Raw genomic sequence first — 27,772 nt, 5'->3', positions numbered from 1 at the left:
GGCGGCGATGACAGCGCGGTGACGGCCGGGGGGGCCGTTCCCTTCCGGAGCAGGGCGGAGGGCGATGGCGCGCATCACGCTGGAGGACCTGGACAGGCTGGGAGATGAGGAGGAGGAGGAGGAGGAGGAAGGGGGGGAGGACGAGGAGGATGAGGAGGAGCGGGGCCGGCTGTTCGCGCACTGGGAGGCCGTGGCCAGCACGCACCGCGTGAACCTGCCCCGAGGTGAGCGCCGGGGGAGCCCGGCCGAGGGGCGGCCCGGCCCGCGGGGTGCCAACATCCCGGCCCGCCGCCCCCGCGCTGCGCTTTGCCTTGCAGACATGGCGGGCCCCATCGCGCAGATGAGCCGGCACAGCCAGCGGGAGGCCGTGCCGCACGTCGCCCTGTCGCAGCACGGCAAGGTGAGGCCCCGCCGGGCACGGCGCCCAACGACCCGCTGCTCCGCCGCGCCCGCGCCGTCCCGCTCCCGGCCCACCGAGCTGCCGGGTCGGGCCGCCGCTCCGGGCTCAGCCCGCACGCACTGCGCTGCCCGCGGGGAGGGGAGGGGAGGGCCGGGCCCGCTGTGCGCCGTGCCGCTGCGGGACACGGTGTGAGACTGACCGGAAACTAATCCAGAGTGTCCGGAGAGCTGCGGGGATGGGGAGCGCTCTGCGGGGGGAGCAGTGAGGGCTCGGGGTGTGCTCAGTGCGGAGCTGGGGGGAGGCCTGATGGCGGCTGCAGCTCTCACAGGGGGAGGAAGGCAGTGTGGAGCTCTGCTGTGTGTGACAGCCTTGAAGTACGACACAATGCTTCCCCAAAGTTAAGTGAGGGCCCAGGAGAATGCAAAAGTCACTGCCATGCAAAATCCCTTTGGTGGTGCAGGAGAGCTCAGGTGACACTGAAGGGCCAGGAAGGTCCTGCCAGCCCCTGAGATGGCTCAGGGCACAAGGAGAAACCCTGCAACAACTAGTTGTGTTGCATTATCTTTGTTAGCTCAGCGCAGGGCCCGAGGGAAGGCATGGAGCTGTGTCAGGGGAGGGCAGGAGGGGCTGAGGGAAAGGCTGTGCCCCAGAGGGCGGTGGGCATCACAGGCTGCACAGGGCAGTGGGCACGGCCACGATGCCGGAGCTCAGGGAGCGCTGGGACACCGCTCTCAGACACTGGGGCTGGGGGGGCTGTGTGGGACAGAGTTGGGCTCAGTGATCCTGGTGGGTCCCTTCCAGCCTGGGATGTTCCCTGGTTCTACAGTCCTGTCTGTCAGACTGAGCATGTGCTGTGTGTCAAAACTGCTGATCCAAACCTGGTGTTTGCTGCCTGAAGATCTCCCGCTCTCGCTAAGCCGCAAACCTCCTCTAATCTCTTGCACAAAAAAAAAAGGTGCTTTGAGAAATAACTGCAAAGAAGCGCTCGTCAGACTGGTTCTTGTGTCTCTGCAAGCTCGGTTGGGCTCGCTACCAAGAAGATATCTGTCAGTTGTCCTCTAGATGAGGAGAGCTTAACCAGTTCCTTCTGGGCTGAGGTCCAGCAGTGCTGCCTGTGGAACACGTCTCAGCATGTGGGTTGTGCACCCTGGGCCGGGCTGCGCTCCCTCTTTCCTGCTCTTCTGGGTCTCGGGGCTTAATCTGGGCTCTTTCTACCTCCCCCATCACGGGCAGGGTTGCAGCCCAGCACTCCGTGGTGCCTGAAGATCTTCTGTTGCCAAGTGGCACCTCCGTTGTGATTGAAGAGGATTCTTGGAGCTCAGCTCTGGGGCTGGGCGAGATGAGAGCCACCTCCTGGCACCAATACAGGGGCACTCAATCTCGGGCCCTTGTGGACACGTTCCCCAGGCTTGTGTGGGTGGTGGTGCTTGGTGGCTCCTCCTGAGCTTCGTGCCATCCTCTTGGAAGCACCCAAATACCTGCAGAGCCTTGCTGACCTCGGCACTGAGCGTCAGAACCCCACCCCACATGGCAGGGACCTGTTGCCACCAGGTACAGGTGAGGCACAGTCACTCTTTCTCTCACCCAGGTCTCTGTTTGGATGGTGGTGGGTCAGCGTAAGGGCCTGTCTGCAGGAGGACCCAGCACTGTGCCCTGCTGGATTCTCAGATGCTATCGCGATGAGAATTACAGACAGTGTTTCATGGGCTTCCTTGTCTGGCAACCGCTGCTGCTGTGCTTTGCTTGGTGGGATGAGGGCAGGCATGGCTCCGTCTGAGGGCGACTCCCTGCTCCCTTGTCAGGCTTCTCCACAAAAGCGAGCATCTGTCATGAGCTTGTGACCTGTTCCGCAGCACTGTCTGTTCCCTTTGCACCAGCTGCGCTCACGTCTCTTCATCTTCATGTCTCTCCTTGGTATGGGAGAGGATCCCAGAAGGGCTTTGTTCCAACCATCTCAGCCCCTCCTTCCTCCTGTGCTGCTTGTCTTCCCACACGCACACAGCGCTCCAGGGAAAGGTGCTGCCCGCGGGATCCACTCATCCCTCCTGGAGGCTTTGGGTGCCTGGAATCAGGAACATCCTTGTGCACAGGCAGGATGGTGATGGCGCGGAGCAGAGTCCTGCGCTCCCTGCTGAGGATGCGCTGCATTCCGTGTGCATGCCAGGAGCCTCCAAGCTTCCCAGTGCCCATCCATGTCTGTGCTGTCCCTTTGCTGACTTCTGCCCTTGGCATTACGTGTCGCTGCCTGAGTTGTGTGTGTGACACCGGCTCCCCTCGCCTTCTCCAGCCTCCCGTGTTGGCACGGCCCGTCTCCCCGCTGATGTGCCCTTGTCCTGTGGCCTGTTTCAGTGCGAGGAAGCGGCCTACGAGGAGCGGCAGTACCCAGCTGGGAAGTGGGCCTGTGTCACCAAGGGGGAACCCCTGTATGAGCAGAGCATCTCCCTGAGCTTCATGAAGCTCATGCGCTACATCTGCAAGGAGAACTCTGTAGGTGTGTGCAGGCAGGGACAGAGGGGTCAGTGGAGGGGGGGAGAGCGGGGTGGTGGGGGGCTGCACTGCCAGCCCAGTCACCTCACCGTGCCCACCGCCTCCTGGCAGGTTGCTACCTGGGCATGACCATCCCCGTGCTGAACGAAATCCACCTAACCAAGGAGGGGACCGAGCTGGAGCGCGAGGTGCTGACCGCCTACTACATCCCGGGGGAGTTCCAGCACGACCCCCCCGCCCCCATGGACCCCGACATCCACATCACCGAGAGGGCCCCGCTCCGGGTGCTGGCCAGGTGACCGCGGGGCTCCGTGCATAGGGGCCGTGCCGGCAGCGAGCCGCCCCCCGCTGACAGCGCTCCCTTTGCCGCAGGGTGTTCTACGGGATGACCACCGAGGAGACCATCCTACGGGAGATCGCTCTCTTCTGGGAGCTGCTGGGCTCCACGGACGCCGTGCTGCACGAAACCTACATCGTGGCGGTCTATGAGAACCCCAGCGTCCCTCAGCGCCGCAACGAGATCTGGTTCATCCGCCGGGCGGAGTGACGCCCCGCCGCTGTGCCGCGCTGCGCCCGGCGGGGATGGCGGCTCTGAGCTGCGGGACGCGGCCACGCGCCCTCACGCCCCGCTCACCGCGCTGGGCACCAGCCGGACACACCGCACCGGGTGGTGGCTGAGGGCTCGCCCGGCCTCTGCTCGTGCCAGCCGGGAGCCGGTGGCGTCCAGGTGCCAAATGCCGCCTGCCAGACGTGGGCTCCGCAGCGTGGCACGGAGCCGCCGCTGCAGGGACGGGGGGCTCCGAGGGGAGAGGGCCCGGCGACCGGGTGGGACGGGCGGCACCTGGAGCGGCGCTTCCCCGGGGGAGGCCGGCGGTGCCAACCCAATAAACCCGCTCACACCGCTGCGGCCGTGGCTCCGTTGCTGCGGGATGAGCCTCGCCGGAACCCGCTTCCAGCCCCCGCCCCGAGCCCGGCCGCCCCCGCAGCGGGTCGGGGCCGCAGGAAGCGGCGGGTTCCCCGCGGTGTTGGCGGCCGGGGCTCGGCGGCCTCGCGGGCACGGGCTCCACGTGTGCCGGCACGGCCGGTCCGGCGGACGCGGCGCAGGGCGGCGCTCTCCATCTCCCCGGGCCCCGCCCGGTTTCCGCCGCCCGCCCCTCCCCCGGAAGCCCCTCCCGGCGGTGGCGGCGGGCGGGGTGTCGGCATGGCCCGTGCGCGGGGCGCGCTGTGAGCGGCGCGGGGCGAGGATGGCGGCGCTGCGGGCGCTGCTGCTGCTGCTGCTGCTGCTGCTGCTGCTGCTCGGTGAGTGCGGGCGCGACGCTCCGTCAGCCCGGGGATCGGCTTCGGGTTCGGGTTCGGCTCCGCGCGGCGCTGCGGGGGCTGTGCGCCCCTCCCGGGGAGCCCCGCGCCGTGGGGGGGCGGGCGGTGGGCAGCGCCGCGCTCCGATCGTTCCGATCCGCTCCGGCGGTGTCTGGCTCGTGTCCGGGCCGCGCTCTGCCCGCAGCGGGTGGCACCGCGGCCCGGAGACTGTGCGCGGCTGTGCGGTCGGAGCAGCTATTCGCTGAGTCAACGCTTCTGGAAAGGCAAAATACCCCGAACGGGAGATGTCCGTCTGCAGGGGCCTCCGGCTCCTAAAGGAGAAGAGGGGCGAGCGGATGAGATCCCGGCGTTAAGGAGCTTGGGCGGCTCTGCTCGCTGAGCCCGGGCTGCCATCTGCCTCCCGGCGCCGCGGGGATGCTGCGACCGTGGCGCTGTGCCGGTGCCCGGTCCCTGTACGTCCCCGTGGCTGCAGCCCGGACCTCGCTGCCCCGCGGCCACCGAGCGGAGGGAGGAGAGGGGCCGGGCTGCACAAAGCCGTGCGGGCGGTGAGGCCCCGGCTGCGGGTATCTGCCGGGAACCTGACACTGCTATTTTTCTTCCCTTCCTTGCCATTCATCTGCCGGTCGAGCCGCGGAGATCAAAGCCGTCCTCCGGCAATTACACGTGGGCCTAAGTCAATAGCCGGCCCCGCACCTCTCTCGGTGAATAAACACTCCTTCCTCTCTGAGCGTTTCCAAGCGCGGCCCTCAGAGCAGGAATGCGAACTATTCCGCGGAGCAGCGGGTGTTTCCACTGCCCGCCGGCTCCGGCGGCTCGGAACAACCGCGCATTTAGCGGCGGACGCGGGTACAAACGTGCCCTTTGTGAGCGGGGGGAACCTTCCCCTCCCCGGGTCGGAGCACGGCGGATCGTCGGCCGGGACCCCTTGGAGCCGCCCTGCAGCGGGGAGCTGCGAGCCGCGAGCGTCGGGGCCGTGGAAGCGGTGGGCGCTGCGCTGGGTTTTGGGGCATCGGGGTGGTCCCGTTCGGTGCCCGCGGGATGCGCTGGGCCGCCCCGATTGCCGCTCGGTACAGGAAGCAGATGGTATCTGGTGCCGTGGGGCTGCGGTGCGAAGTGCCTCGTGCCCCGGCGTGCCCGGGGAGCGCTCCTGCAGCCGGGATGGAGCTGCTGGGCGGCAGGTGAGGCTGCTGCGGGCACAACGTGTGGCTGCCGTCGAGGTGTGGATGGTTCCCCGGCAGCCCGCAGCGCTGCGGGTCGGGGCGCTGCCCGAGCTCGTGGGCTGACGGTCGGACACGGTGATGATCTCAGTGGTCGTTTCCAACCTCGGTGACTTCGCGATTCGTCGTGCCCAAAGGTTTGTCCCACGCTCCCCTTCAGTGCGGGATGGGGATGAGCCGTTCTGCCCCGCAGGTCACAGCAGGGACTCCATTTTGGGCAGTGCCTTTGTTTCACAAAGCGCTCGGCTGCAAGTGCCATCCCCGTGTCTCTACCTGCGCTTCCTTCCCATCTGTGCATCCCCTGCCGAGGAGCCGTGGAAGATCCTGGAGCCAAACACAAGTGCTCTTTGTTTCGAAGCATCAATTTGTGTTGGCAGCCAGGTCTGCAGCGCATGTGCTTTTCATTGACTGCTGCTCCGGCTCCGTTCCTCACTCCGAGTGCCAGCATTTCTCCAAGTCTTTAGCTTTTGTATTAGTTGATACAGAAATGTTTTTTCTGAGTTGGTTAGGCTGAGCCATGCCATGCTTCTGCTCTCCGTGTAAGCTTTGCTGTTTCTTGGAGGCACAATCCTTGCCTACACGTGCAAGAGGCAGCTCTCCTGACCTATGGGAGGTGACTGATGTGTCCCAGCAGCAGGGAGGGAAGGGGATCTCAGAGCAGCTCGCAGCCTCCAACAGCTGAGGCAGTAGGATGCCACTGCTGTGCCTTCGTGTCAAGCAAAGCCCTGGTTGAACAGAGCAGGCTTCTGCTGGGTTTGGGGTGCTTGTGGGTTGGGGTGTGCTCAGGGCCTTGGGTGCTTGCGTTGAACCCATGATGGCAGGTAGTGGGGACTTGGAGGCTGGGATGGGTTATGGCAGCCTTTGCGTCCTGCAGGGAAACTGGTATGGGCAGGCTCCTGTCTGGGGAACCAGGTGGCACAGCAGCTTTTGGCTGTGCGAACCCTCCAGCTCTGCTGAGCAAGGCTGGGAAAAGCAGCAGCGCTCCTGAAGCTGGTGATGGGACTTGGGAGCTCCTTCAGGACAAGGGACGTGGTTCAGTGGGCATGGTGGTGGTGGATTAGCATTTGGAATAAGTGATCTTAGGGGTCTTTTCCAACCGTAACTTTTCTGTGACTGTATGGCAAGGCTGAGGTTTAAGCTGCCTGTCTTTCAGCTTCCATCCTAGAGGACAGGAATGCTGCTGGGTGCAGCTCAGGCCGCTCTGTGTAGTGTCAGTGCAGTGCCTGCAAGCTGTCACTGCGGTCCCACCAGCTCTGTACCCAACACCTCAAGTGTGATCTGCAGCATGGAGAGCCCGAGCCTCCCCCAGGCTGCAGAGGGGAAGGCTGATCAGTGTGCCCATGGGCAGCTCAGGCTGGGCTGTCCTCTCTGTCAAATGCAATGCCGGCATAAAATAGGCACAGTGTTGCTTAAGACCTCAGATTAACACTTCCCTCATTAGGATGGTTTGTTGGCCTCTTCAAGAGCACAAAGAAAGCTTTTGATTCCAAAACATCCAGCAGCTCTCCAAATGGTTAAAGGCAGGACAAGCTGTGGCTTGCAAATGCCTTTGTTGCTCTCCATGCCGCTGCTTTGGTGTGTGTCCTGCAGCCCCAGGGAGGTCCGCTGCCTGCTCTGTGGCAGCCCCCAGCAGTGCTCATGTCCCATGTGAAGGGCTGGTGATGGAGGCGACAGATGTGACTTCTCCTTTGGGTTAGCTCCTGAGGACTCTCCTGTTGCCCAGCTCTGAGCCATGGTGTCCATATCCACTCGTAGCATCTCTTGTGTCTTCTGGAGCCAGATGATGATGAGTGAGACATCACATCTGGGCTGCTGAGGCTGTCAGGGACAGAGAGCTTTAGGATAGAGATCCTGTGCCTTTCTGTAACTGGGAGCATTGCATTGGGTGTATCTGCAGCAAGCACCCTGCAGAGCTATTGATTCATGGGAGTGCTGCACAAAGTGCCCTGCTCACATCTCCTCCCCACGCACCGACTTCTCTCCATTTTTAGCACACAAGTAATATAGCAGCGTTTCATAGAGAAGCTGCCTTTTAATTAATATTGCATGAGCACAGGAAATACTGGCTTCTCTGTCTGCTTACCTATTTCTGTGGCTTTTAATAGAGATTCATAATTGGCCCCGGTGAAAATAAACACGGATCTGTTCCCTTCTGTGCCCTCACTGCCAATGGGGAAAGAGGAGGAGCGGGATGAAGGCTGCAGTGCTGTGGGGTGTGGTGAGGGGCAGGTATGGGGAGCTGTGGGTGATGCTTGGTGCCCAGGAGACAGGCAGGGTGACAAAGAATAGAAATGAGCACACAGTGTGGCAGTCTGTGTTGATTAGTGCCCCTGTGGTGCTTGTGAGCCTGTAGGAACAGGAGAGGCAGCGCTGTAGCCGGTGGAGCAGGCCACTTTCAGGTCTGTCCCCAGTGGCCTTTTGGCAGCTCCTCTTGTCTCTGGTGCTGCTGGGAGCACGGGGCATGTTTTGGCTGCTGGGAAGAGCTGGTGTGTCGTCGGGAGTGCCTTTCCCAGGAGCTTTTCTCACCTTTGAAGGGGAGAGGAGCAAACAGGTCAAACCTGCATGAAACCAAGTGGAGGAGCAGGATGCTCCAGAGGCTCGCTCACCTCAAGCCGGACCCATGGCACAGCTTGGGCTCCAGCCTGACTTTGACTCTGTCCCTCCATACTTTCCCTTTGAGGCTGGATGCATGATGGAGTGGCCGGCCTTCCTGGGAGGCTTCATGTGTGTGCTTCCCTTCCTTGTGATGTTTCCCTTGTCCTGGCCTCCTCCTCCTCCTCCCCCCACATCCTTCTCTCATCTCTGCAGCTTGAGCTTCTGTTCTCTGGGCTGGCTGGGGCTCCTGTTTGCTGAAGGGGAGCACCAGGCAGCTCTGTAGAGCTTACGCTGGTGTTTCCCATCATCTGCTGGAATAGATGAGGAAGGGAGGAAAGCATGAAGGCCTGGCCAGGGGCTCCCTCCATGCACACAGCACTGGTGTGAAGTCCTTCTTGGCTGGATTTGGGATACAGAAGCCAGAGTGAGGGGGTGCGAAGATACAGCAGTGAGTGCTGCCATGATGATAATGTGTCCTGGTAGGTCGTGTGTCATGGTTGGGCTTGGTGATCTTGAAGATTTTTTCAAGCCTAGACAGTTCTGGTCCTGATTATTGTGAGGTGCGTTCTTGAGCGGTCATAGAATTGTGGAATATCTGGAATTGGAATGAACCCAACCTGTTTTGCAGATTTTTGTACAAGAGATTAGATGAGGTGTGTGATTTAACAAGAACAGGAGAGCTTCAGGGAGAGGCCACCAGCAGTGAATGAATGAATCAGCAGTCATGGCAATCAGCAGCACACACTGAGGTCTGACAAAGAGCTTTCATAGAATCACTGAATATCCCAAGCTAAAAGGGACCCACCAGGATCACTGAGCCCAACCCCTGGCCCCACACAGCACCCCCAGCCCCAATATCTGAGAGCGGTGTCCCAGCGCTCCCTGAGCTCCGGCATCGTGGCCGTGCCCACTGCCCTGTGCAGCCTGTGATGCCCACCGCCCTCTGGGGCACAGCCTTTCCCTCAGCCCTCCTGCCCTCCCCTGACACAGCTCCATGCCTTCCCTTGGGCCCTGCGCTGGGCTAACAAAGATAATGCAACACAACTAGTTGTTGCAGGGTTTCTCCTTGTGCCCTGAGCCATCTCAGGTGCTGGCAGGACCTTCCTGGCCCTTCAGTGTCACCTGAGCTCTCCTGCACCACCGAAGGGATTTTGCATGGCAGTGACTTTTGCATTCTCCTGGGCCCTCACTTAACTTTGGGGAAGCATCGTGTCGTACTTCAAGGCCACGGTGCAGGGAGCACATGGCTCATTGTGACTTTGTTTGGCATCTGTCTGCTGTGTTCCTTTAACGGGAGAGAAGCAGCGCAGCCTTGCTGTGTCAGCCAGAAGACCTTCAAGATGACCAAGTCCAGCTATAAAGACTTGCACTCGAGGTGCGGCCTCACCAGTGTCAGTGCAGAGGGACGGTCACCTTCCCAATCTTAGTTGCCATGCTGTATCTGACACAGGCTTCTTGGCCACCTGGGCACGCTGCTGGCTCCTGCTCAACCCATGCAGACCTGCTGTGTCTCCAACCTGCTGCATGCTGCTGGTAGCACGCGTCAGCCGTAAATCAGCGTTCCTGAGGAGGCCGGGAATTGCTGGAGGGCTCTGAGAGCTCCTGGGAGAGTCAGTTGGCAGCCCCAGTGGGTGCAGTGAGCTCAGCGCTGGTGCTGAGTCACCCTCAAAGCATGTGTGCTCCTCAGTGGGGATTGGCAACCCAGCAGCACAAGGTCTGCTTGGAGCCTTTGGCTGATGGGCTGTTAAGGAGGGTTTAATTGAGCCAGCAGGATTTCCAGCTCCAACCCTCAGGCTCTCGGACTTCTCATCTTGCTTGCTGCTCTGTCTCCAGGGCCTGGTGGTATTGGCTTGGTGGTATTGGCCCTGGCATTGCCTTGAAGGTCGGGCAGCACCTGATGTACTCTGCAGTGATCCTCTGCATTGCAGGGGCAGTGGGCTCGGTGATTCCTCTCGGTGCAGGAAGGCTACCTGGGCTCGGGTGGCTGTGGGCCACCACACAGCCCTGTGCACTGCATCCTTTCCCTGGGGCTGCTCCCACCAGAGATGCCCACACATTCTCTTGTGACAGCTGCCAGGAGCACGGGCACAGCCCTGCGTGCAGGTATGGTTCAGAGCAGTGTCAGCCTGTTCTCCAGACGGACAGGGAGTTGTCCTGACCAAGGCCAGTCGTGCTGGTTCAGCAGCCCTAGCCAGCTGTGGGAGCCACCGTAGCTGCTGGGGTTCCCTGTCCTGGTCTGGCATCCCCACTGCAGGAGCAAGGTGCTGGGGTTTGCCTGCAGGGTACAGGCCCAGACGACTGGGCATCTGCCATCAAATCAAGACTGCTAGTGAATTCCTTGGTCTTGGAGACCACCTGCCTAGCATGCAGGCGGTACCAGCAGACTGGGTGCAGCCCTGCTCTTTCTGACAGTGAGGAGAAACCTTCCGGAACAGTCCCATCACTGCTTGGGTTCAGAGTGATGTCCCTGGTGCTGTTGTGGATCTCACTCTCCACCACCACCCTGTCCCCAGCCATGTCGCTTTGTGTGGCTCTGCTTTTATCCTGCTGTCTGGAGGCCATGCAATAAGCAGGGTCCTCATGCAGTGCCTTTCTCTCATTGATACTGAGATGTTCTCCCACAGTAGATGCGCAGGCAGCTCCTGTTCCTGCTTTGGGACAGCATGGGGTGGACTGCTCCCCTTCCCACGGCCATCTGCCCCCAGCACGGTGCTGTGAGCGCTGCCTCCGTGTTCACCCCGTGATTGATTTACAAAGCAGATGTAAATCCCTGGTGGCTTTGTTCTGCTTCCATGCAATGACTGGTCAGAAACTTGGCTGTGCCATTCCCAAGGACAGGCTCTGGAAGGGCAGGGAGGGCTACTAGATGAGAATCCCCACAGCTCCCAGTCTCTCTGAAGAGTACTGGGAGGCTACTGGGAATTGCACTATGTGGTTATAGGGATTTTTCTGCTTCTTTTTTTTTTCCTTAACACTAAAGCTTGATTTGAAGGGCTGAGTTGGATTCTTGGTGGTTGCCCTGTATGTGGAGGTTGGTGGAGAGGTGCAGTGATCCCCACCATGGAGAGGCTGAGGCTCGACGTTCTGCTGGGAGCCAAGATGCTCCCAAACAAGGGCCTGCATCTGCCGTGCATTGCAGGGCTCCTGCTGTGAGCCATGATGTTCTATGGTGGCCCGGGTCTGGTGCAGATGCAGTCTTGCATTGTCACACAGGGATGGAGGTGAGGGAAGAGTGATCCAGCTCTGCAGTTTTCATCTGGGACCCAGGCCAAACTGCGAGATGTACTGTGAGATGAGCAGATGCTTCCAGCTGTTACAGGATTGGGATGCCTTCGTGTGTACTTTGAACTTGGGTTGCATTCCCTCTGGATCAGTAAATCCCTCTTGGAAGGCTGCATATCTGGGTGCTTTGCGACAGGGCCCTTGGAAGAATTTCTGGTCCCTTTTGGTTGCCAGGTGCGTGGCATGGCCAGAGGGACAAAGAGAGTGTTTTCCTGCGTCCCTTGTTGTCTTGGGCTGCCCCTGGAGCTCCTGGTGCTGGAAGCCACAGTCACTCTAGCACAGCATCTCTTGAACGTGCAGGGTTGGACCCGTCCAGCTGTGCTGGTGACTCACATAATCTTTTTCCCAGGCATGGGGCAGGTTTTTCTTTTTACTTTAACTAGAGTGGGACACACTGTGGTTTTAAAAGGCTGACATGATGGGTGCCCAAAGGCTTTCCAGATGTTGAGCTCGCTGAGACCAGACACGCCATGCTCGGAGCTCCTTCCCTGCATCAAACCATTTCCATCTGGCCTGGCGGGGGAGAGGGGTTTATTGCAACTCGACCCATTTGAGAGGCTTTCTCAACTGGAGCCTCTCGCAGAGAGGAACGTGCTGGCTGGAAATCATTTGGAGATGCAAATCTCTCTGGGTGTTTGGCTTGGCTGCTGTTTCTGCAGTATCTGCTAAGCAGTGGGATAGGCTGTGCACAGGGCAGGCGCGCTCCGAGCAGCTGCTTTACGTGGCTGTAGGGACCAGCCCACCAGGCAGTGGAGTTGCTTGTGTTATTCAGTTGTAATGATTTTTTTCTTGCCTGCTTCTATAGCTTCAGCTGGTGCAAGTGAGCATGCTGGCTCCATGTTTGAGACCAGGAGGGGATGAAAAGCTGCCCCGTGTGTCGTTCCGTGCCAAAAATCTGCATTTACAGGAGCGTGTTTGTAATGACCTGTGCCAGGAAACACATGGCTTGCTCGAGCTGTGAATGGGAGGTCTGTACGGGGCCCTGCGCACGCTGAGAGCTCGCCAGGACAAAGAGCAGATGCTGGCGTGCTGTTCTTGCTTGGTGTCAAGGCACTGCTGCCCTGAGTGCTGCAGATGCATTGTATCTCCTCTCATCCACATACCCAGAATTAAAGGAGCTGGCTCGCACACGTGGCAGGGCCAAGGCAGGGTGAGCTTCATAGCATCACTCCGGGAGGCAGAGCTGCAGGATAGCACTGCTGTTGCCTAGCTGCAAGCTGTGCAAGCCCCACAGACCTTTCCCAATCAGGAAGCCTTCAAACCCTTTCCTAATTCCTATTCCCACGCCTTTAGTATGTTTGGTGGCTAGAAGCTTTGGGATTACTCACATCCTTACGTCAGCCGTGGTGTCTCAAGAGCCATCTAGCCTAGGATTTTGGGGGTCAAAAAGAATAATGTGAGCCCTTTCCTTGTCCCCTTCTGTCCTCAGCCCTGAGCTTGCCCAGCTCGTTGATGCCAAGGTATGGGTGGCCCGTGGTGGGGAGGGATGTAGATGTCCCAAAGCGACGTGCAGCACCTCTACCTGCTCCTAGCTCTTTTCCCAGCACGGCTGTAGGTGAGCTGCAGGCACAGCAGGGAGCAGGGCTGTGCAGCAGCTGAGGGCTTTGTGGTGGAGGCTGCATTCCCCAGCGATGTCGTTAGGCAGAGAGACAATGATCTTTTGGGATCGCTTCAAGATGCAGCCCGCCAGGCGGGGCAGGGATTGTGCTGCCTGGCCGCCTTGGCTGGTGCAGAGCTGCAGAAGCCAGATGGGCTTGGAGGAACTTGGGAGGAGGGTGTAGGGGCCAAGTCTTGGTGATACCCCAGTGCACGAAGGGTGCTGTGATCCTGGATCTGGATCCTTGCCATGGGAACGCTCTTGGAGCTGGGATGTGGCAGAGCCTCCTCTCCTCTTCCCACTGGTTCCGATCCCTTTCCTCTGTGGGGTCTGGGAATGCCACCAGGGGACCCACAGGTACCAGTGCTACTTTCCTGCACCATTCACTCAAGCTCCGTCAGCTGCCTCACCTGGAAGCTACTGTGGTTCCATTAAATAAACCTCAGGTGAAACTCTGCTGGGTGTTTGCGAGTGTGCCGAGTTTAAAACTACGTTTATCCAACTGGGCTGAAGCTTTCCCAAAGAGCTCTCTGCAGCCACAGCTAAAATGATTTTAGGCCAGAGACATGTGTTGAGGGTTTCTTCCCCCAGCTGGGGATGGTTTGTGTTGCATGCATATGCAGCTCATGGGTGCTTGCCAGCACGCGCATTGAGAAGAGCTGCTCGGCTGGGCCCAGACACACCACAAAGGAAGGGGTTCTGCTCTGGCTTGGGTTTGCTGAGCTGCCTTCCTGTGCACATAGTAGAAGTGGTGTTGCATGAGTATTTTTTCAGGTGCTGATGCCGCCCAGCCCGAATTAGCTTGTGAAGTCATACGCCATCGTGGAGGTGTCTGATCAGACAGAGCGGAGCCAGCTCTGCCCTCTGCTGCAGGAGCTTTGGAGGACTCCAGCAGCTCAGCCCTGCGTGACCATGGCTGTGCCGTGCAGTGATGCTGCAGGCTCTGCTTCCCCTCCCCAAGCACTGGGCTCTTCTCTGTGGATCGAGAGCATCCACTTCTGAGTTTCTGGAGTCTTCTACTTCCAAATGGCTGTTCAACATCCAGCTGCTACCCTCAGAATCATTAAGATTGGAAAAGGCGTCTATAAGGTCAGCTAGTCCAGCTGTTGCCCATAGCCATGATGCCTGCTAAACCACGTCCCATTTTTCCTTACAGCCCAAATCTCACTCGTTGGGTTCCAGTTTATGCAGCCAGTGTTTCCGTGTTAGAACACAGCAGAGGTGTCTGGCTCTTACTGCACTTGGATCCTTACTTATCTCAGTTTGCTTTGGCAAGCGTACTCGATGAGGATGCTCGTGGCATAGATCTCACTTGACCTGAGCTGGTTGTGTCCGTTTCTGAGGTTACACAAATAGTTCCTCTTATTTCAGCAGGGAGCTGGATCCCAGTGCCTCCCTCCACCTTAGGAAATCCATGCTTCCATTGTGGAGCTCATACCGAGCTTTGTCCAAGTCCCCTGTCCCTCCGCAGAGCTGTCCTGGTGCAGAGCTGGGAGTGCATCACTCTGACCACGTTATTCCTCCATGAGAGAGCACTTCAAAGCTGCTCAACATCTGCCTGGCTTGGCTCCTTTCCTCACAGAGCACAGAGCCGGGAGCAGAGCCCTGCAGCGATCTGCATGCGCTCAATTGCCCTTTGTCTGCTCTCCTCTCTGCGGCCAGCTGGGAACCAGAGCAGAGCGCCTGCATGGCTGGCTGCGGCCAGGCGGCAGCCGGACAGCGGAACGCTGCTTCTGTCCCCAGCAGCCACACTGAGCGCTGTCTGCATGTCCCCCGGGCACTGAGGCTTGTTGTTTGCAGGGAGGACACTTGGGTTTTCCAGCGCCTCTGGAAGCTGCAGCACGGGCTCACTTGTGTCATTTGCTCAATGAGCTCAGTCTTCACAGCCGGGTGGGGCTCGAGGCTGATGGCTTGCTTCCTCCCTGCAAAGAGATGCTTCCAGCTATCCAGAGCCACCGTGTGGCCGCTATCAGGCCCCGTGGTCAGCCACTGCAATTTCTTGTTTTGATTTCAGCTGGCAAGTGTAGATGCTGCATCCTCTGTGCTGTGCTCCTTGTTCCAGGGCAGTTTTTTGCTTGGTAAGATCTGAGGATGTGAGATAGAGTCGTCCCAAGGAGAGACGATAGAGGATTCGAGGGAAGCCTGGAAATAGTCCATGTGTTCAGCTCTGGGACGATCCTGCTGCATGGTTAAGGCTTCGGGCATGTGCCCACATCAGGAGGGGCACAAAGAAACACCTGAGCTGCCCAAGGAAGCTGCTTGCTCTCCAGCTTTTTGGCAGCAGATTCACTAGCCTGGATGCTGTAAGGTGCTTCCATGTGCAGGCTGGACATGCAGCAGCCACAGCTGGCGCCCCAGGGAGCCGTGCTTGGCTCAGAGCAGCCCTTTCCACATGGCTGTTGGGAGGCAAGAGCTTTAGAGCACCAAACCTGTTTGAATGTAGGTGCGGGACTAGCCAAGATCGATGAGCTCTACAGGGGGTTGTGCTTTGGAAGATGTTTCTCCTTGTGCTGCACTTGTAGCTCTCTAGAGACCAGTGTGAGCCAGCGGTGCTTCCTCACTGCTCTCTGCCCATCCCCGTGCTCTAACGTGCCTTCCTTTCTCTGTCCTGCAGTGGTGGGGGCTCAGGCAGCAATCCGTTTCACCAAGGAGCCATACTCGCAGGACGCCCTGCATGGCCGCAGTGCCATCCTCCGCTGCGAGGTGGAGGACCCGGCCCACGTAGAGTTTGAGTGGCTGCAGAATGGGCTCCCCATCCAGGACACGGAGCAGCGCTTCAAGGAAGGCAGCAACCTCCAGTTTGCCGCTGTCGACCGGCATCGGGATGCTGGGAGCTTCCAGTGCGTGGCAAGGAATGTGCAGAGCGGGGAGGAGGCTCGCACAGCCAACGCATCCTTCAATATCAAGTGTGAGTGTGGGGCAAGGGCACGGCGCTCCCTTGGGTGGGCATGGGGCTGGGATTGCCTGCTGGTGTGTGGGGTGATAGTTGGACGAGGACTGAGGAAGCACAGCATGGGTCAGGTAGTTGGGGTGCCAGGAAATGGTCTTGAGTTGCACCAGGGGAGGTTCAGATTGGATATCAGGAAGACTTTCTTCAGGAAAAGGGTGGCTGGTATTGAAACAGCCTGCTGGGAGGTGGTAGAGTCCCCATCCCTGGAGGTGTTTAAGAAGCGTGTGTATAGGGTACTTAGGGACATACATTGGCCCTCTTATGTTGGTGGTCAGACCTGATGCTCTTAAGGATCTTTTCCAATCTAAATGATTCCTCTCCAGCTCCCACATCCATCATGCCTTCTAGGCCCTCGCATCTTCTGATGTTGCCAAGGCTCTCAGAGATGCTGCCTTCCCCATTTCTATAGATGGATTGGGGATGTTACAGCACCAAGCGTGTCCTGAGCACTGCCGGTCCATTCAGAGCCCATCTCCCCCCCTAAGGAACAGGGCAGAGAGGGACATTCGCAGGGTGGTGTCCTTTTGCTCCACGCTGGCTGGTTGCTTGTTTTTACTGTACTGGCACCTACCTGGGCTCAAGAACCATCCACGCTGAGGCTTCCTTTGATCACACAGGGATGGAGACGGGCAGCGTGGTGCTGAAGCAGCCATCCAGCGCAGCTGAGATCCAGCCCTCCTCCACAGTGGTGCTGCGGTGTCACATCGACGGCCACCCGCGGTAAGGGTCACCTCCCGAGGAGCCCGGCCGGAGGTCCCCCCGCGCCTTCGCCGCGCGCTCTTCCCCTCTCTCTGTCTCTCTCTCCTCCTCTCTCCTGCGAGGACGCAGTAGAGTCTAGGGAAGGCGAAAAGCAGGATTGAGCCTGCGGCCGAGCACCCTGGGAGAAGGCAAACGGCTTCCTCGGAGCCGCGTAGCGAGGAGCACAGTAAGGACGGGCTGTGACAGCCCGGTCGCTGCGCTGCTTGGTGTGCTGCGGTCACTCTCCGTCGCTTTCCGATCATGTCCCGTCCACTTGGCTGCATGTCTCATAGCTTCGTGTGTGTGTCGGGGCCAGCGGTGGGAGCGGAGAGCCAGGGAAAGGGCCATCTCTGGGCTGTCCCCTCCGCACACCCACTCGCCAGGGAGCCCAGGAGCTGCTCGGCACCCGCTCACCCTCTCGCCCTTGTCTCGCAGCCCCACGTGGCAGTGGTTTCGGGACAGCGCTCCGCTCCCCGATGGCCGCGGCACCTATTCTGTCAGCAGCAAGGAGCGGACCCTCACCCTGCGCAGTGCCAGCCCCGATGACAATGGTCTGTACTACTGCTGTGCCCGCAGCGCCGTTGGCTCTATGTGCAGTCAGGACAACTTCACACTGAATATCATCGGTGAGTCATGTCCCCAGTGCTCAGGCTGAGGCCTCTGTTTTGGGTTTTCTGGAGCACAAATGTAAGCTGCAGGCTGCTCTGCTTTTCTTACCCTCTGGTGGTCTCTGTTGCTGCAGATGAGAGCTTCCCCCAGGCGGTGATCGTCCCACAGGACCTCATTGTCACCAAGAACGAAGAGGCCATGTTTGATTGCCAGTTTGCAGCCGTGCCCCCTCCCACGCAGGAGTGGCTCTTCGAAGACAGCCCCATCACCAACAGATCCAAGTAACAGGGACCCCGGTTATGGGGGCAGGGCTGGGAAGAGCAGGGAGGGGGCACCAGAAGTAAATGAGAGAGGCCAAACACTGGCTGTGCCTGAGGGCAAGAGTGTTCAAGGTCAGGGTGGCCACTGGGGTTGGTTTCTCAGCTTGGATGGCTTGGGTTTGACATAGCTTTGTTCCTTGTGTGGAGCCTTCATCACTGTAAGACTTACAAAGTGATTTGTCCTTGAAGGAGGCTGTGAGCCCAAGATGCCTGTGCGTGGTGATCCTCAGCACTGGGGATGTCTCCCAGCCACAAATGTTTGTGTGCTATGATTCATGGAGCCAGCACCCCAGACACCCAGTCAAGACAGTTCCCAGAGCCAGGGACATGTCCCAATAGCAGATACCCACAAGTGGTGTTCCCCAGGCTCAGGGACGCCTCCCAGCCTCCAGCATACACACAGCAGTACACTGGGCTGCTGGCTGTCCTGCAGCTCCAGCTGCCTGCATGTGGTGACTCCCAAAGCCATTAATGTTCGTGGGCCCCAAACACCTATGTGATCCCTACAGCCTCAGATGTCCCTGCAGCAGGTTGCCCATGCGTGGTGATCCCCCACATATCCCCAGTATCTCCCAGCCCAGCCAGGTTGCTTGTAATGGTGATATTGAGCCAGAGATGTCTCAGAGGGACTGTGCCAGGCAAATGCTTCCATCTGGGGCTGCATGCCCCGTGGCCTGGCAGCTCCTGGGCGCCATCTTGTGCCCCTTTTTCCCTTTCCTGGCTGAGCCATCTTTTGGAGCTGGCTCGTTTTGGGGCGCATCTTTCTGGAAACCAGGTCTGCTCCAAGGAGAAGACATCTCTTAGCACGTCTCCGCGATGAAGCGTGCACCCCGCTTCCTCCTTCGTTCCGCTTCCTCTGCTTTGACTTGGCACAAAGCCCCCCCTGTTTGTTCTGTGGGCTGCTGCAGGACATCACGGGGCTGTGGCTCTGCCCAGTGTCCTGCAGAGATGCCTGATGAGATCTGCCTCTCCCCTCATACCCAGGACAACTGTGTTTGCCAATGGCTCCCTGCTGATCACTCAGGTGAAGGCCCGCAGCACCGGTGTCTACAAGTGCATTGGCCATGGGCAGAAGGGGAAAACTCTGGTGCTGAAGGCGACTCTGCGGCTGGCAGGTGAGGTCCTGGTGATGGGGTGGGCAGTGGGTCTCATAGCTGCACTATCCCTCTGGAACTGTGGGTTCACACAGTAACAGACCAGTTAGCTGGTACATACAGCTTATGCACATTTTCCCTTGGCTGGTGGCTCCTGTGTGGACAGTGATGCTGGTGGGATGGCCACGCTGCCCTGTTTGAGACCTGCTGTCTGTTTCTCCCCTCAGAGATCGAAGAGATGGCACCCTTCTCCCCTAAGGTGTTGACGGCGAACCAGGGGCATCGTGTGTCCTGTGCTGCCCCACGGGGTGTACCCACACCCCAGGTCTGGTGGGAGAGAAACCAGGAGCGGGTCCCCACTGCTGGCAGGGTGTACCAAGAGGGAGAGCAGCTCATTTTCACCAGCATCACCGAGGCAGATGCGGGGACCTATACATGCCATGCTGCCAACAAGGCTGGGGAGAAGAAACAGGAGCTGAGCATCACTGTGGCTAGTAGGCAGCTTTCTGAGGAGGGCTGGGAGCACTGGAAGGGGCTGAAGGGGTGGTTGGGGTGGGGTGGGGAGGGATGTGGCATTCCTGCATGTCTCATGACTGGTTACGAACTGCCCATCCTGGCCAAGCTGGTGCTGGCTGAATGGAGGAGTGGTGAGTGGACCTGTGTGACCCCTCGCTTCCATGCCTAGCGGTACCCAAGTGGGTGGAGATGCCCAAGGACAGCCAGCTGGAGGAGAGCAAGCCAGGCTACCTGCATTGCCTCAGCAAGGCCTCCCTGAAACCTACAGTCACCTGGTACCGCAACGGCGTCTCCATCTCCGAGGTGAGGTGACAGGACATAGACTCCACTACTGCTTTGCATTTCCTTGTGCTCAGGTCCCTGCTCCTGACTCTACCTCCATCCCCCTGGCACCTGGGAGCTCAGTGGGCTGTCCCTAGCCAGCCATGTGCTCGTGGAATGGTGGTTGGAGAGATGGGTCTGAGCAGGGCTGCCCCTATCGAGGATTTGGCATGGCTGAGCTCTGGATTGACAGAGTGTCACGGACAGGGCCTGAATCCTGAGCCCAGGGCTGATGACAGTGTTGTTTCTGCCTCCCTACCCCATCTCTGGGCAGGACTCACGCTTTGAAATCTCAGAGAACGGGACGCTGCGCATCAACAATGTGGAGGTGTACGATGGGACTATGTACAAGTGTGTGAGCAGCACACCGGCAGGCAGCATCGAGGGATATGCACGGGTGCACGTGCTAGGTATGGTGGCAAGCACCTCCTGTCCATTCCATGCAGGGAGATCTGTTGCCTGCAGGAGAGCATTTGGTGCCTCCTGTGGCCAGGGCACCTAACGGCACCTCTGTCTCTTACAGAGAAGTTGAAGTTCACCCCTCCACCCCAACCACTGCAGTGCATGGAGTTCAACAAGGAGGTTACGGTGTCCTGCTCAGCCACTGGCCGGGAAAAACCCACCATCCAGTGGACTAAAACAGGTGAGGGGGACTTGAATGGGATCTGTCTGTCTTTTATACAGATGCTAGGAGATTCTCAGAGTGGTTGAGGTGGGAAGGTGCCTCTGGAAGCTGTTTGCTCCAGCTGTCTGCTCTAGCACTGCTACCTAGAAGTGCTTGCCCAGGACTATGTCCGTATGGCTTCTGAACTTGTGTTGGCCCACTTCAGATTGGGGGGAAGCTGCTGTGTGGTACAGGGCATCACCTGTGGCTGCTACATCTCTCTTCTTGCCATCCTGCAGATGGGAGCAGCCTGCCATCCCATGTCAGCCACAGAGCTGGCATCTTGTCCTTCCACAAGGTGAGCAGGAGCGACTCAGGAAACTACACGTGCATCGCCTCCAACAGCCCGCAGGGTGAGATCCGTGCCACCGTGCAGCTGGTGGTGGCAGGTGAGGGCTTTTCAGCATGTTTTCCCTCTCTGTTGTGGCTCCTGGGTGGCACTCGGGTGGGTGGCATGTCCTTCCAAGGGGGGAGATGTCTGGCCTGACCCCAAGCTCTGCCCCGTGCTGCTTGAGGGTCTGGTTCGCCAGTGTGTTGGGTACAACCCTAGAGGGCACATGCCATGCTGCTGTACTGGCCCTGCCCTCTTGCATGAGCTCGATATCACTCCCAGGAGCTGACAGCCTCCATGTCGGCCTCTCTGCCTCCAGTTTTTGTCACCTTCAAGCTGGAGCCGGAGCCCACAACTGTGTACCAGGGGCACACAGCCATGTTCCAGTGCCAGGCAGAGGGCGACCCTGTGCCACATATCCAGTGGAAAGGGAAGGACAAGATTTTGGATCCCAGCAAGCTTCTGCCCAGGTACACAGCCTCCATTCCAACTGGGACAGGGTTCAGCTGTCCCTTGTCCCTGGCTGGGAGGGTATGCAGTCAGTTGTCTCCATATCTGAGGGCCTGGGCTCTTCTAGCTTCAGTTGTAGTTGATTGTTCTTGGGCACTGCATGGCATGGGATGGAGAACTGTTACAGCAGGGATATGAGGCTGTACTGTCTTGGGTATACAAGGCTGTGGGTGCCCCATGCCTGCCTCTGCCCTCTCATGTTTGCAAAGGTCTCTGTGTGCTTGGCAGGATTCAGATCATGCCCAACGGCTCCCTGGTCATTTACGATGTCACCACCGAGGACTCTGGAAAATATACCTGTATTGCTGGCAACAGCTGCAACATCAAGCACCGCGAGGCCTTCCTCTATGTTGTAGGTGAGGGAGGTGCCCCGTGCTGGGCCATGGCCTCCTGCCATCCCAGGCCCCACTTCTGGGGCTATTCCTCTCCCCTCAACACATTCTCAAACAGGGTTTGGGAAGTCCCTTTGTGCCCTCATGGCTTTGGTGCTCTCTGTCCCACAGACAAGCCGGCAGCAGAAGAAGATGAAGGACTTGGCAGCCACACGCCCTACAAGATGATCCAGACCATTGGGCTCTCAGTGGGAGCAGCTGTCGCCTACATTATTATCGTGCTGGGGCTGATGTTCTACTGCAAGAAGAGGAGGAAAGCCAAGAGGCTGAAGAAGCACCCGGAGGGCGAGGAGCCCGAGATGGAGTGTCTGAATGGTGAGGCCAACACCCTTGGTCCTGGGGGCTTCTCTGGCAGCCCCATGGCCTTGAGGGGGGTGGCTGAGGGTGAGCGTGGTTTTGGTCGTGGCCGGTGGTAGGAACCTGCTGCCAGGTGAGAAATAGGCTAGGAAAGGGTGCCCTTCTATAAACCTGAACCCAAGAGATCTCCGCAGCATCATTTTCACTTCCAAAAGCTGCTTTAGTTCTTCCTTGGACATCGCATTTTGTTCCTATGTCATGATCCCAGGGAGGACTTCTGAGTGATGGGGAGCGGTCAAGTTTGCTTCCTATGTAGCTCCCTGGACCTCTTCCTGCACACAGCCTCGGTCTGAGCTTCTGGCAGTTGCTGTGAGGTCCTGGCAAAATACCACCAAGGGGTTTGTCGGCTGCTTTTCCCTCTTGTACGGATACTTTGAGGTTGGAACCAAACCTCCAGAAGAGAGAAGTTTGGCTGTGGAACGTTCTGAGAGCCAGGATGCATCTCTGCAGTTCTGTGCTCTGCTGCTGTCCCCTCTGCAAGCTCTTCACATAGCCAACATGCAGACAGCCCACGTGCCAGCAGACTCTGGCCATCATCCTCTTCCTTGGAAGGGATTTGTTTGAATCCTTTCTCATGTTGCCTCAGTTTTGGGCAGGGTTTTTTTTTTTTTAATCTCTCTTTATTCTATTTTTTGTTTATGCCAGTGGACTTCACCTTTTCTGATTCCCTTCACGTGGAACCAGTGTAGCTCTCAGAGAGTTGTGTCGTAAGTAGTTGTAGCCCTTGCTCAGCTTCCCAGATGTCTGCACTCCTTTCTGGCACATCCGTAGCCTCCCCTGGAGAAGTGCTTTATGTTTTCCTTCCAACCTCACCTGTGCTCTGATCCCCAGTCAGCAGGGTGACCTGAAGTCTCTCATCACCTACCTGGTGATAAAAGTTCCCTGCCTGGCCACCAGCTGGATGCTTTGCCAGACAGATTGAACCTTCCTGTGGATTGGTAGTGGCTGCTTCCCATGGATTTCCTGCAGATGGATGTATTCCTAACTAGTCAGTCATCTTGTGAGGTCACATCCCTGGCATTGTGCACCCTCTGCTTCTCCCCAGTGCCCCTCCACCTGACTGCTGCTTTTTCGGGTGAATATGGAAACCATCTGGGAGGTTAACTGCCCCGGACACTGATGGGAGTATTGTATTTCCATATTGGCACATGCTGATTTCTGCAGGAGGTGCTCACATGGTGCAGGCAGGTGGGCAAAGCAGGGCTTTATGCTTGGTTTCCTTTTAATACTTCTAGATACCTAAATGAAACTTCATCCCTCTTGGTCCCTTTGTTACCACCTGTCTTGTCAGAGCTCTGTGACGGATGGGGATGTCTGCTCAAAAGCACTGCCACCCACCAGTGCTGTCTCTCAGCAGCAGAGTACTTGCTCTGCAGCCTTTGGTATTTTCTTGGCACGGGTGCAGTGGTCTTGTATCATCCTCTTGGCTTCAGGCTTCTATTCTTGAGACGCCATCAGTCATTGCTGCAGACAGCAGAGGCTCAAACAGCCCGTAAGTGCTGGGCTGCTGGCAATTAGCATAGAAGCAGGGTGAGCGCAAGTAGTATCGAGCTTTGATTTATTGGGCAGATGGTGTTTTTCTGCTGTGGCCTTCTGCAAGTATTGCTCCAGCCTGTGGGAGAGGACAACGTGTCAGTAGGCACAGCTCTGAACTGAGCACATCTCAGTCTTCACGGCACCCAGCCGACCCATGGCAAAGCCAGGTACGACCAGGTGTGGAGTGTGCACAGCAACGCACAGTGATGCTGCACGTGTGTCACCTTAGCTCGGTGCTGTGCTCTGCACTTTACATTCAGCTCACAAAAGTTTTGCTTCCTGGTGCTGGGTCTGATCCAAGCACTACATGCACACAAAGCCTCCGTTTGCCTTCTACACCACATTCTCTCTGCTACAAACACAGACCTCTCTGCTTTCTTATGGCAGTAATGATTTCTGTTGCTCATTTGCTTCTCTTTGTGCCAGGGAAATTTCTAGTGGGCTTCCTAATCAGAATGTCTGCTGGTGTTCATTATAAGGACAGCACTCTCTAGCTCTGCTTTAATATAGGTGATAAAAGAAGGTCCAAGCTGCCCTGGTGTGGCAGGTTCCAGGTTACAAGGAGGTGAGCATTGCAGGAGCAGGGAGGTCAGTCAGATGGACCCAAGGGTGTCTTGGATGTTAGAAGGCCATGAGCAGGGCCCGCTCCACCTCATGTCTGATCTGCTGTGGTTGTGTGGAGTTCTGTCCATGTGCAGTTGTGATGTAGCCACCCCTAGGAGATGTCAGCATGGTGTGGGACAGACAAGGCCAGATGGGGCTAGTTGGCTCTGGGACCAAAGCCATTGCTCAGCATCTGATTTCAGGGCTGGCGGAGATGGGGCCAGACGTGAGCCCACAGGGAGCAGCTGTGGGGAGGGCGCTCTGTGGGGCTGGTTAGGGGTGCTTGGGGTGTCCGGAAGGGACTGATTGCCTGCGTGATGTTGCTTGTCAGGATGCTGAAGCCATGTGGTACATCCCTTGCAGGTGGTACTTTGCTGCAGAATGGGCAGACGACGGCTGAGATCCAGGAGGAGGTGGCCTTGACCAACCTGGGCAGCAGCTCTGGGGCCAGCAAGCGGCACAGTGCCACTGACAAGATGCACTTCCCCCGTTCCAACCTGCAAACAATCACTACCTTGGGTATGCTGGGCCACCCTGTCCTGCTTCTCAACAAGAAACTCTTGGTCTAGTGTGTGCCAGCCAGGAAACTCAGTGCACTGGGGCACAGAAGGTCCAGTTGCTACCAAGCTGACTGTCCTAATGCATGCTGTATCCCTCTGTGCTGCTCTGCACTTCCAGGTAGGGGGGAGTTTGGTGAAGTCTTCCTGGCCAAGGCAAAAGGTGCAGAGGATGGTGAGGGTGAAGCGCTGGTGCTGGTGAAGAGCCTGCAGACAAGGGATGAACAGCTGCAGCTGGACTTCAGGCGCGAGGCAGAGATGTTTGGCAAACTGAACCACACCAACGTGGTGCGGCTGCTGGGGCTGTGCCGTGAGGCTGAGCCGCACTACATGGTCCTGGAGTATGTGGACTTGGTAAGGGTCCTACCAGCAGCTCCTGAGCCTGTGGGAGGATAGTGGAGATGGCGTCCTGCATCTGGGTTGGTCTGGGCTGTTGTCACTGGGTGGGTGAGGGTGAGGAGGCAAGGCTGAGTTTACAGGTTGCCTAGAGCTGTGGGTGCCTCATCCCTGGAGGTGCCCAAGGCCAAGTTGGATGGGGCCCTGGGCAGCCTGAGCTGGTGGGGGGCAGCCAGCCCATGGTGAGGGGTGGGTGATTCTATGAATCCCAAGGAGGATGAAGCTTTGGGACCCTTCACTGCACAATGGCTGCAAATGTGGGTTACTGCTAGGGGGAGCCTGGAGCTGGTGGGATAGGAAGCCCTCTGGGGCATGGCTGGCCTTCTGGAAGCATGGGCCTGCTTGCCCTGACCTTACCTTTAGGGAGATACTAGTTTGCCCTGCGGGGATCAGGAGGGCCATGGCCCATAAAACAAGGCTCCTGTGGGCCCACCACATCTAGGCACTATGGGGACCAATGAGCGTTGTTAGAACATCAACTCTGAGCTTCCATCTATCTCACAGGGGGACCTGAAGCAGTTCCTGAGAATCTCCAAGAGCAAGGATGAGTCCCTGAAGCCGCAGCCCCTCAGCACCAAGCACAAGGTGAGCGTGTGGCTTTGGAAGCACCACAGCGCCGGGGCTGCTGGGGAGGGCTGCCAGTGCCAGCATCTCGCTGGGGCCAGGTGTCTCTGTGCACACAGGTGGCGCTGGGGATGGAGCACCTCTCCAACGGCAGGTTTGTGCACCGGGACTTGGCGGCCAGGAACTGCCTGGTGAGCGCCCAGAGGCAGGTGAAGGTCTCAGCCCTGAGCCTCAGCAAGGATGTGTACAACAGGTCAGCCGGGATCCTGGTGGGGGGGTGGGAGCACGGAGCGATGCCCATCTCACCAGCTGCCACTGTCCTGCCTGCAGCGAGTACTACCACTTCCGCCAGGCCTGGATCCCGCTGCGCTGGATGCCGCCCGAAGCCGTGCTGGAGGATGAGTTCTCCACCAAGTCAGACGTGTGGTCCTTCGGGGTGCTCATGTGGGAGGTGTTCACACAGGGGGAGATGCCGTACACCCCGCTGGCAGATGACGAGGTCCTAGCAGGTATGTGGAGCACCTCGTGCACCGTGAGAGCCCACGTCGTGGTGAATGCTCCTCACTCCCCGTGGAGGGGATGGTGCCTCCTCCCAACATCCCCTTGGCCTTTGCTTCTCTGCCAGGTCTGCAGTCGGGAAAGACGAAGCTCCCACAGCCCGAGGGCTGCCCTTCACGCCTTGCCAAGCTGATGCAGCGCTGCTGGGCGCCCAGCCCCAAGGACCGACCCTCCTTTAGCGAGCTCGCCACCACCCTCGGGGACAGCCCGGCCGACAGCAAAGCCTGAGCACCTTGTTGGGAAGGATGCGGCAGGGCGGGCAGGGGCTCTGCGCTGCCCCCGGTGCTCCTGCAGCCTTCGCTGAGCCCGACCCCAACACGCGGCACCAGCGGCTGCTGGACTCAAAGCACAAGCCAGTGTACTTCCCCCACACACCCCCTCTCCTCCATGGGTGCACAAAGCCCGTGGGCTGCTGGCACCGGGCTCTCCCTCCCTGCTCACCACTTGCATATCTGTCCGTCCATCTGTGCTAGGCATTGCCTGCGGGCACGGCCCGCTATCAGGAACACGAAGTGCCTGGCATATGAAGGAGACGCTCCACCACCTTTCCCCAGATCCTTCCCCGTGCCTTTTTTTGTACGACTCCTGGGGGCAGCGCTCTCCTCCTCCTCCTCCTCCCCCGGTGCTGCCTCCTCCCCACCATAGTATTTCTGTTACTGGAACGCAGCCTAGAGTGGGTTAGTTTGTTTGCTTGAGCGGAGGGTACCGCAGCCAAGAATGGTTGGGTTTGGTTGGGTTTATATGTGCTGCTCTCAATAAAGAAGGCTTTTTTTTTTTCCCCTCTCTCTTTTATTTGGTGTCTTTGTAAGACACTGCTGTCACTGCCTGCTTGACTTTTCCTCCCAGGGCCAGGAACTCAAGTGTGGGGGAGACTCCTGCCATTGCATCTTGTGCATGTCTTGGCAAGGAGAAGCCCTGCTGTGCTGGGGCAGTCCCTGCAGCATGATACGTGTGTCATGAGGGTGAGGGTCTGGGACAGCCCCAGGAGCTGTGAGTTCTCCATCACCAGAGATGCTCAGCCCTGGGCTGGATGGGCCCTGAGCAACCTGCTTTAAGTTGTGCTTTGACCATCAATGGAGCAGCAGTGTCAGGATCCCCTGTTGGCCGGGGGGAAGGCTCATGTGGAGCATGAGAAGGGCTCACTTCTGGACATGTGCTAGAATCATGTAGGTTGACAAAGACCTCCACAATTTTCAAGTCTAACCATCAACCTGACCAAAGCAGAGCTGAGCTGTGGCCTTTGGTGTGCATCCCACCTTGCTGCCCCGTGTTAAGATGCAAACAGCTGGAGCTATAGGAAGCTGTGTCAGGATGGGGGTGCTCAGCCTCACCCTGATACACTGCAAGGGCTCCAGTGCCTGCCCACCATGAGCGTATGGGAAGGCACCAGAGTCAGGACGAACTCCAGACCCAGAGGGTGCAGAAAGATTGGGGGCTGGGGCTGTGTATTTTGGGGAGTGATGTCATGAAAAAGCTCTGTATCCTCGGGGACGAGGCAGATGTTGGCCAAACTAATTGGAACCAGCGGGCTGAACAAATAGGGCCCTAGCTAAATGCGGCACAGGGGAGCGGGCTGTTGGAGCATCTCACTCTGCTGGAGAAGGAGAGGACTTGGACAGCTGACAGGGATGGGGTCTCATTGCCTGAACCCAAGTGGAGGGAACACAGAGCCTTGGGAAAGGAAGGCAGCGTGTCATACCCAGGGCTGGAGAGCAGCATAGCCTCACCATAGCAAAGGGCCACTTAGCAGCCCCAAACCCAAACGTGTATGGCACAGAACGAGGTGCAAGCAGCAGGCACGCATTGGTGGCTGCCAACTGCTTGCAGCATAAGGATCTCTAGGCCTTGTGCCTCCACATGC

At 58.4% G+C, this 27,772-nt stretch overlaps 2 protein-coding genes across 3 annotated transcripts; both read left to right on the top strand.

The window, feature by feature from the left end:
• Position 1: 1 nt before the first annotated feature.
• Positions 2-3,791, top strand: LOC146761233 (heme-binding protein 1-like). The gene is made up of 5 exons (XM_085542452.1): positions 2-224; positions 318-400; positions 2,750-2,891; positions 2,999-3,182; positions 3,260-3,791. The coding sequence occupies exons 1-5, from the start codon at positions 65-67 to the stop codon at positions 3,432-3,434; spliced, it is 744 nt and encodes a 247-aa protein (XP_085398578.1). The 5' UTR covers positions 2-64; the 3' UTR covers positions 3,435-3,791.
• A 276-nt stretch (positions 3,792-4,067) lies between these two features.
• On the top strand, positions 4,068-26,689 carry PTK7 (protein tyrosine kinase 7 (inactive)). Of its 2 annotated transcripts, XM_015856622.3 has the most exons (20): positions 4,068-4,186; positions 15,510-15,803; positions 16,463-16,565; positions 17,019-17,209; positions 17,326-17,473; positions 18,497-18,627; positions 18,834-19,100; positions 19,292-19,425; positions 19,718-19,853; positions 19,967-20,086; positions 20,347-20,496; positions 20,758-20,908; positions 21,177-21,304; positions 21,452-21,655; positions 24,200-24,355; positions 24,515-24,747; positions 25,294-25,374; positions 25,455-25,606; positions 25,684-25,862; positions 25,979-26,689. In XM_015856622.3, exons 1-20 carry the CDS (start codon positions 4,132-4,134, stop codon positions 26,137-26,139), a joined length of 3,174 nt encoding a protein of 1,057 aa, XP_015712108.2. In that variant the 5' UTR covers positions 4,068-4,131; the 3' UTR covers positions 26,140-26,689. The 2 variants fall into 2 exon arrangements, with proteins under 2 accessions (XP_015712108.2, XP_085398544.1); XM_085542418.1 differs by lacking the exon at positions 4,068-4,186 and having other exon boundaries at positions 16,463-16,770.
• The last annotated feature ends 1,083 nt before the right edge of the window (positions 26,690-27,772 follow it).

This window comes from Coturnix japonica, chromosome 3 (genome assembly GCF_054131305.1).
Source record: "Coturnix japonica strain WE chromosome 3, WE-NBRP24, whole genome shotgun sequence".
NCBI lineage: Eukaryota > Metazoa > Chordata > Aves > Galliformes > Phasianidae > Coturnix > Coturnix japonica.
This window is presented reverse-complemented; position numbering and strand designations above follow the sequence as displayed.

Coding starts and splice junctions, on each gene's coding strand:
- LOC146761233 (XM_085542452.1), top strand. CDS start 65: ATGGCGCGCATCACGCTGGAGGACCTGGACAGGCTGGGAGATGAGGAG. Junction 401..2,749: donor CCCTGTCGCAGCACGGCAAG/GTGAGGCCCCGC, acceptor GGCCTGTTTCAG/TGCGAGGAAGCGGCCTACGA. Junction 2,892..2,998: donor CTGCAAGGAGAACTCTGTAG/GTGTGTGCAGGC, acceptor GCCTCCTGGCAG/GTTGCTACCTGGGCATGACC.
- PTK7 (XM_015856622.3), top strand. CDS start 4,132: ATGGCGGCGCTGCGGGCGCTGCTGCTGCTGCTGCTGCTGCTGCTGCTG. Junction 18,628..18,833: donor GGCGACTCTGCGGCTGGCAG/GTGAGGTCCTGG, acceptor TTCTCCCCTCAG/AGATCGAAGAGATGGCACCC. Junction 25,607..25,683: donor AGCAAGGATGTGTACAACAG/GTCAGCCGGGAT, acceptor TCCTGCCTGCAG/CGAGTACTACCACTTCCGCC.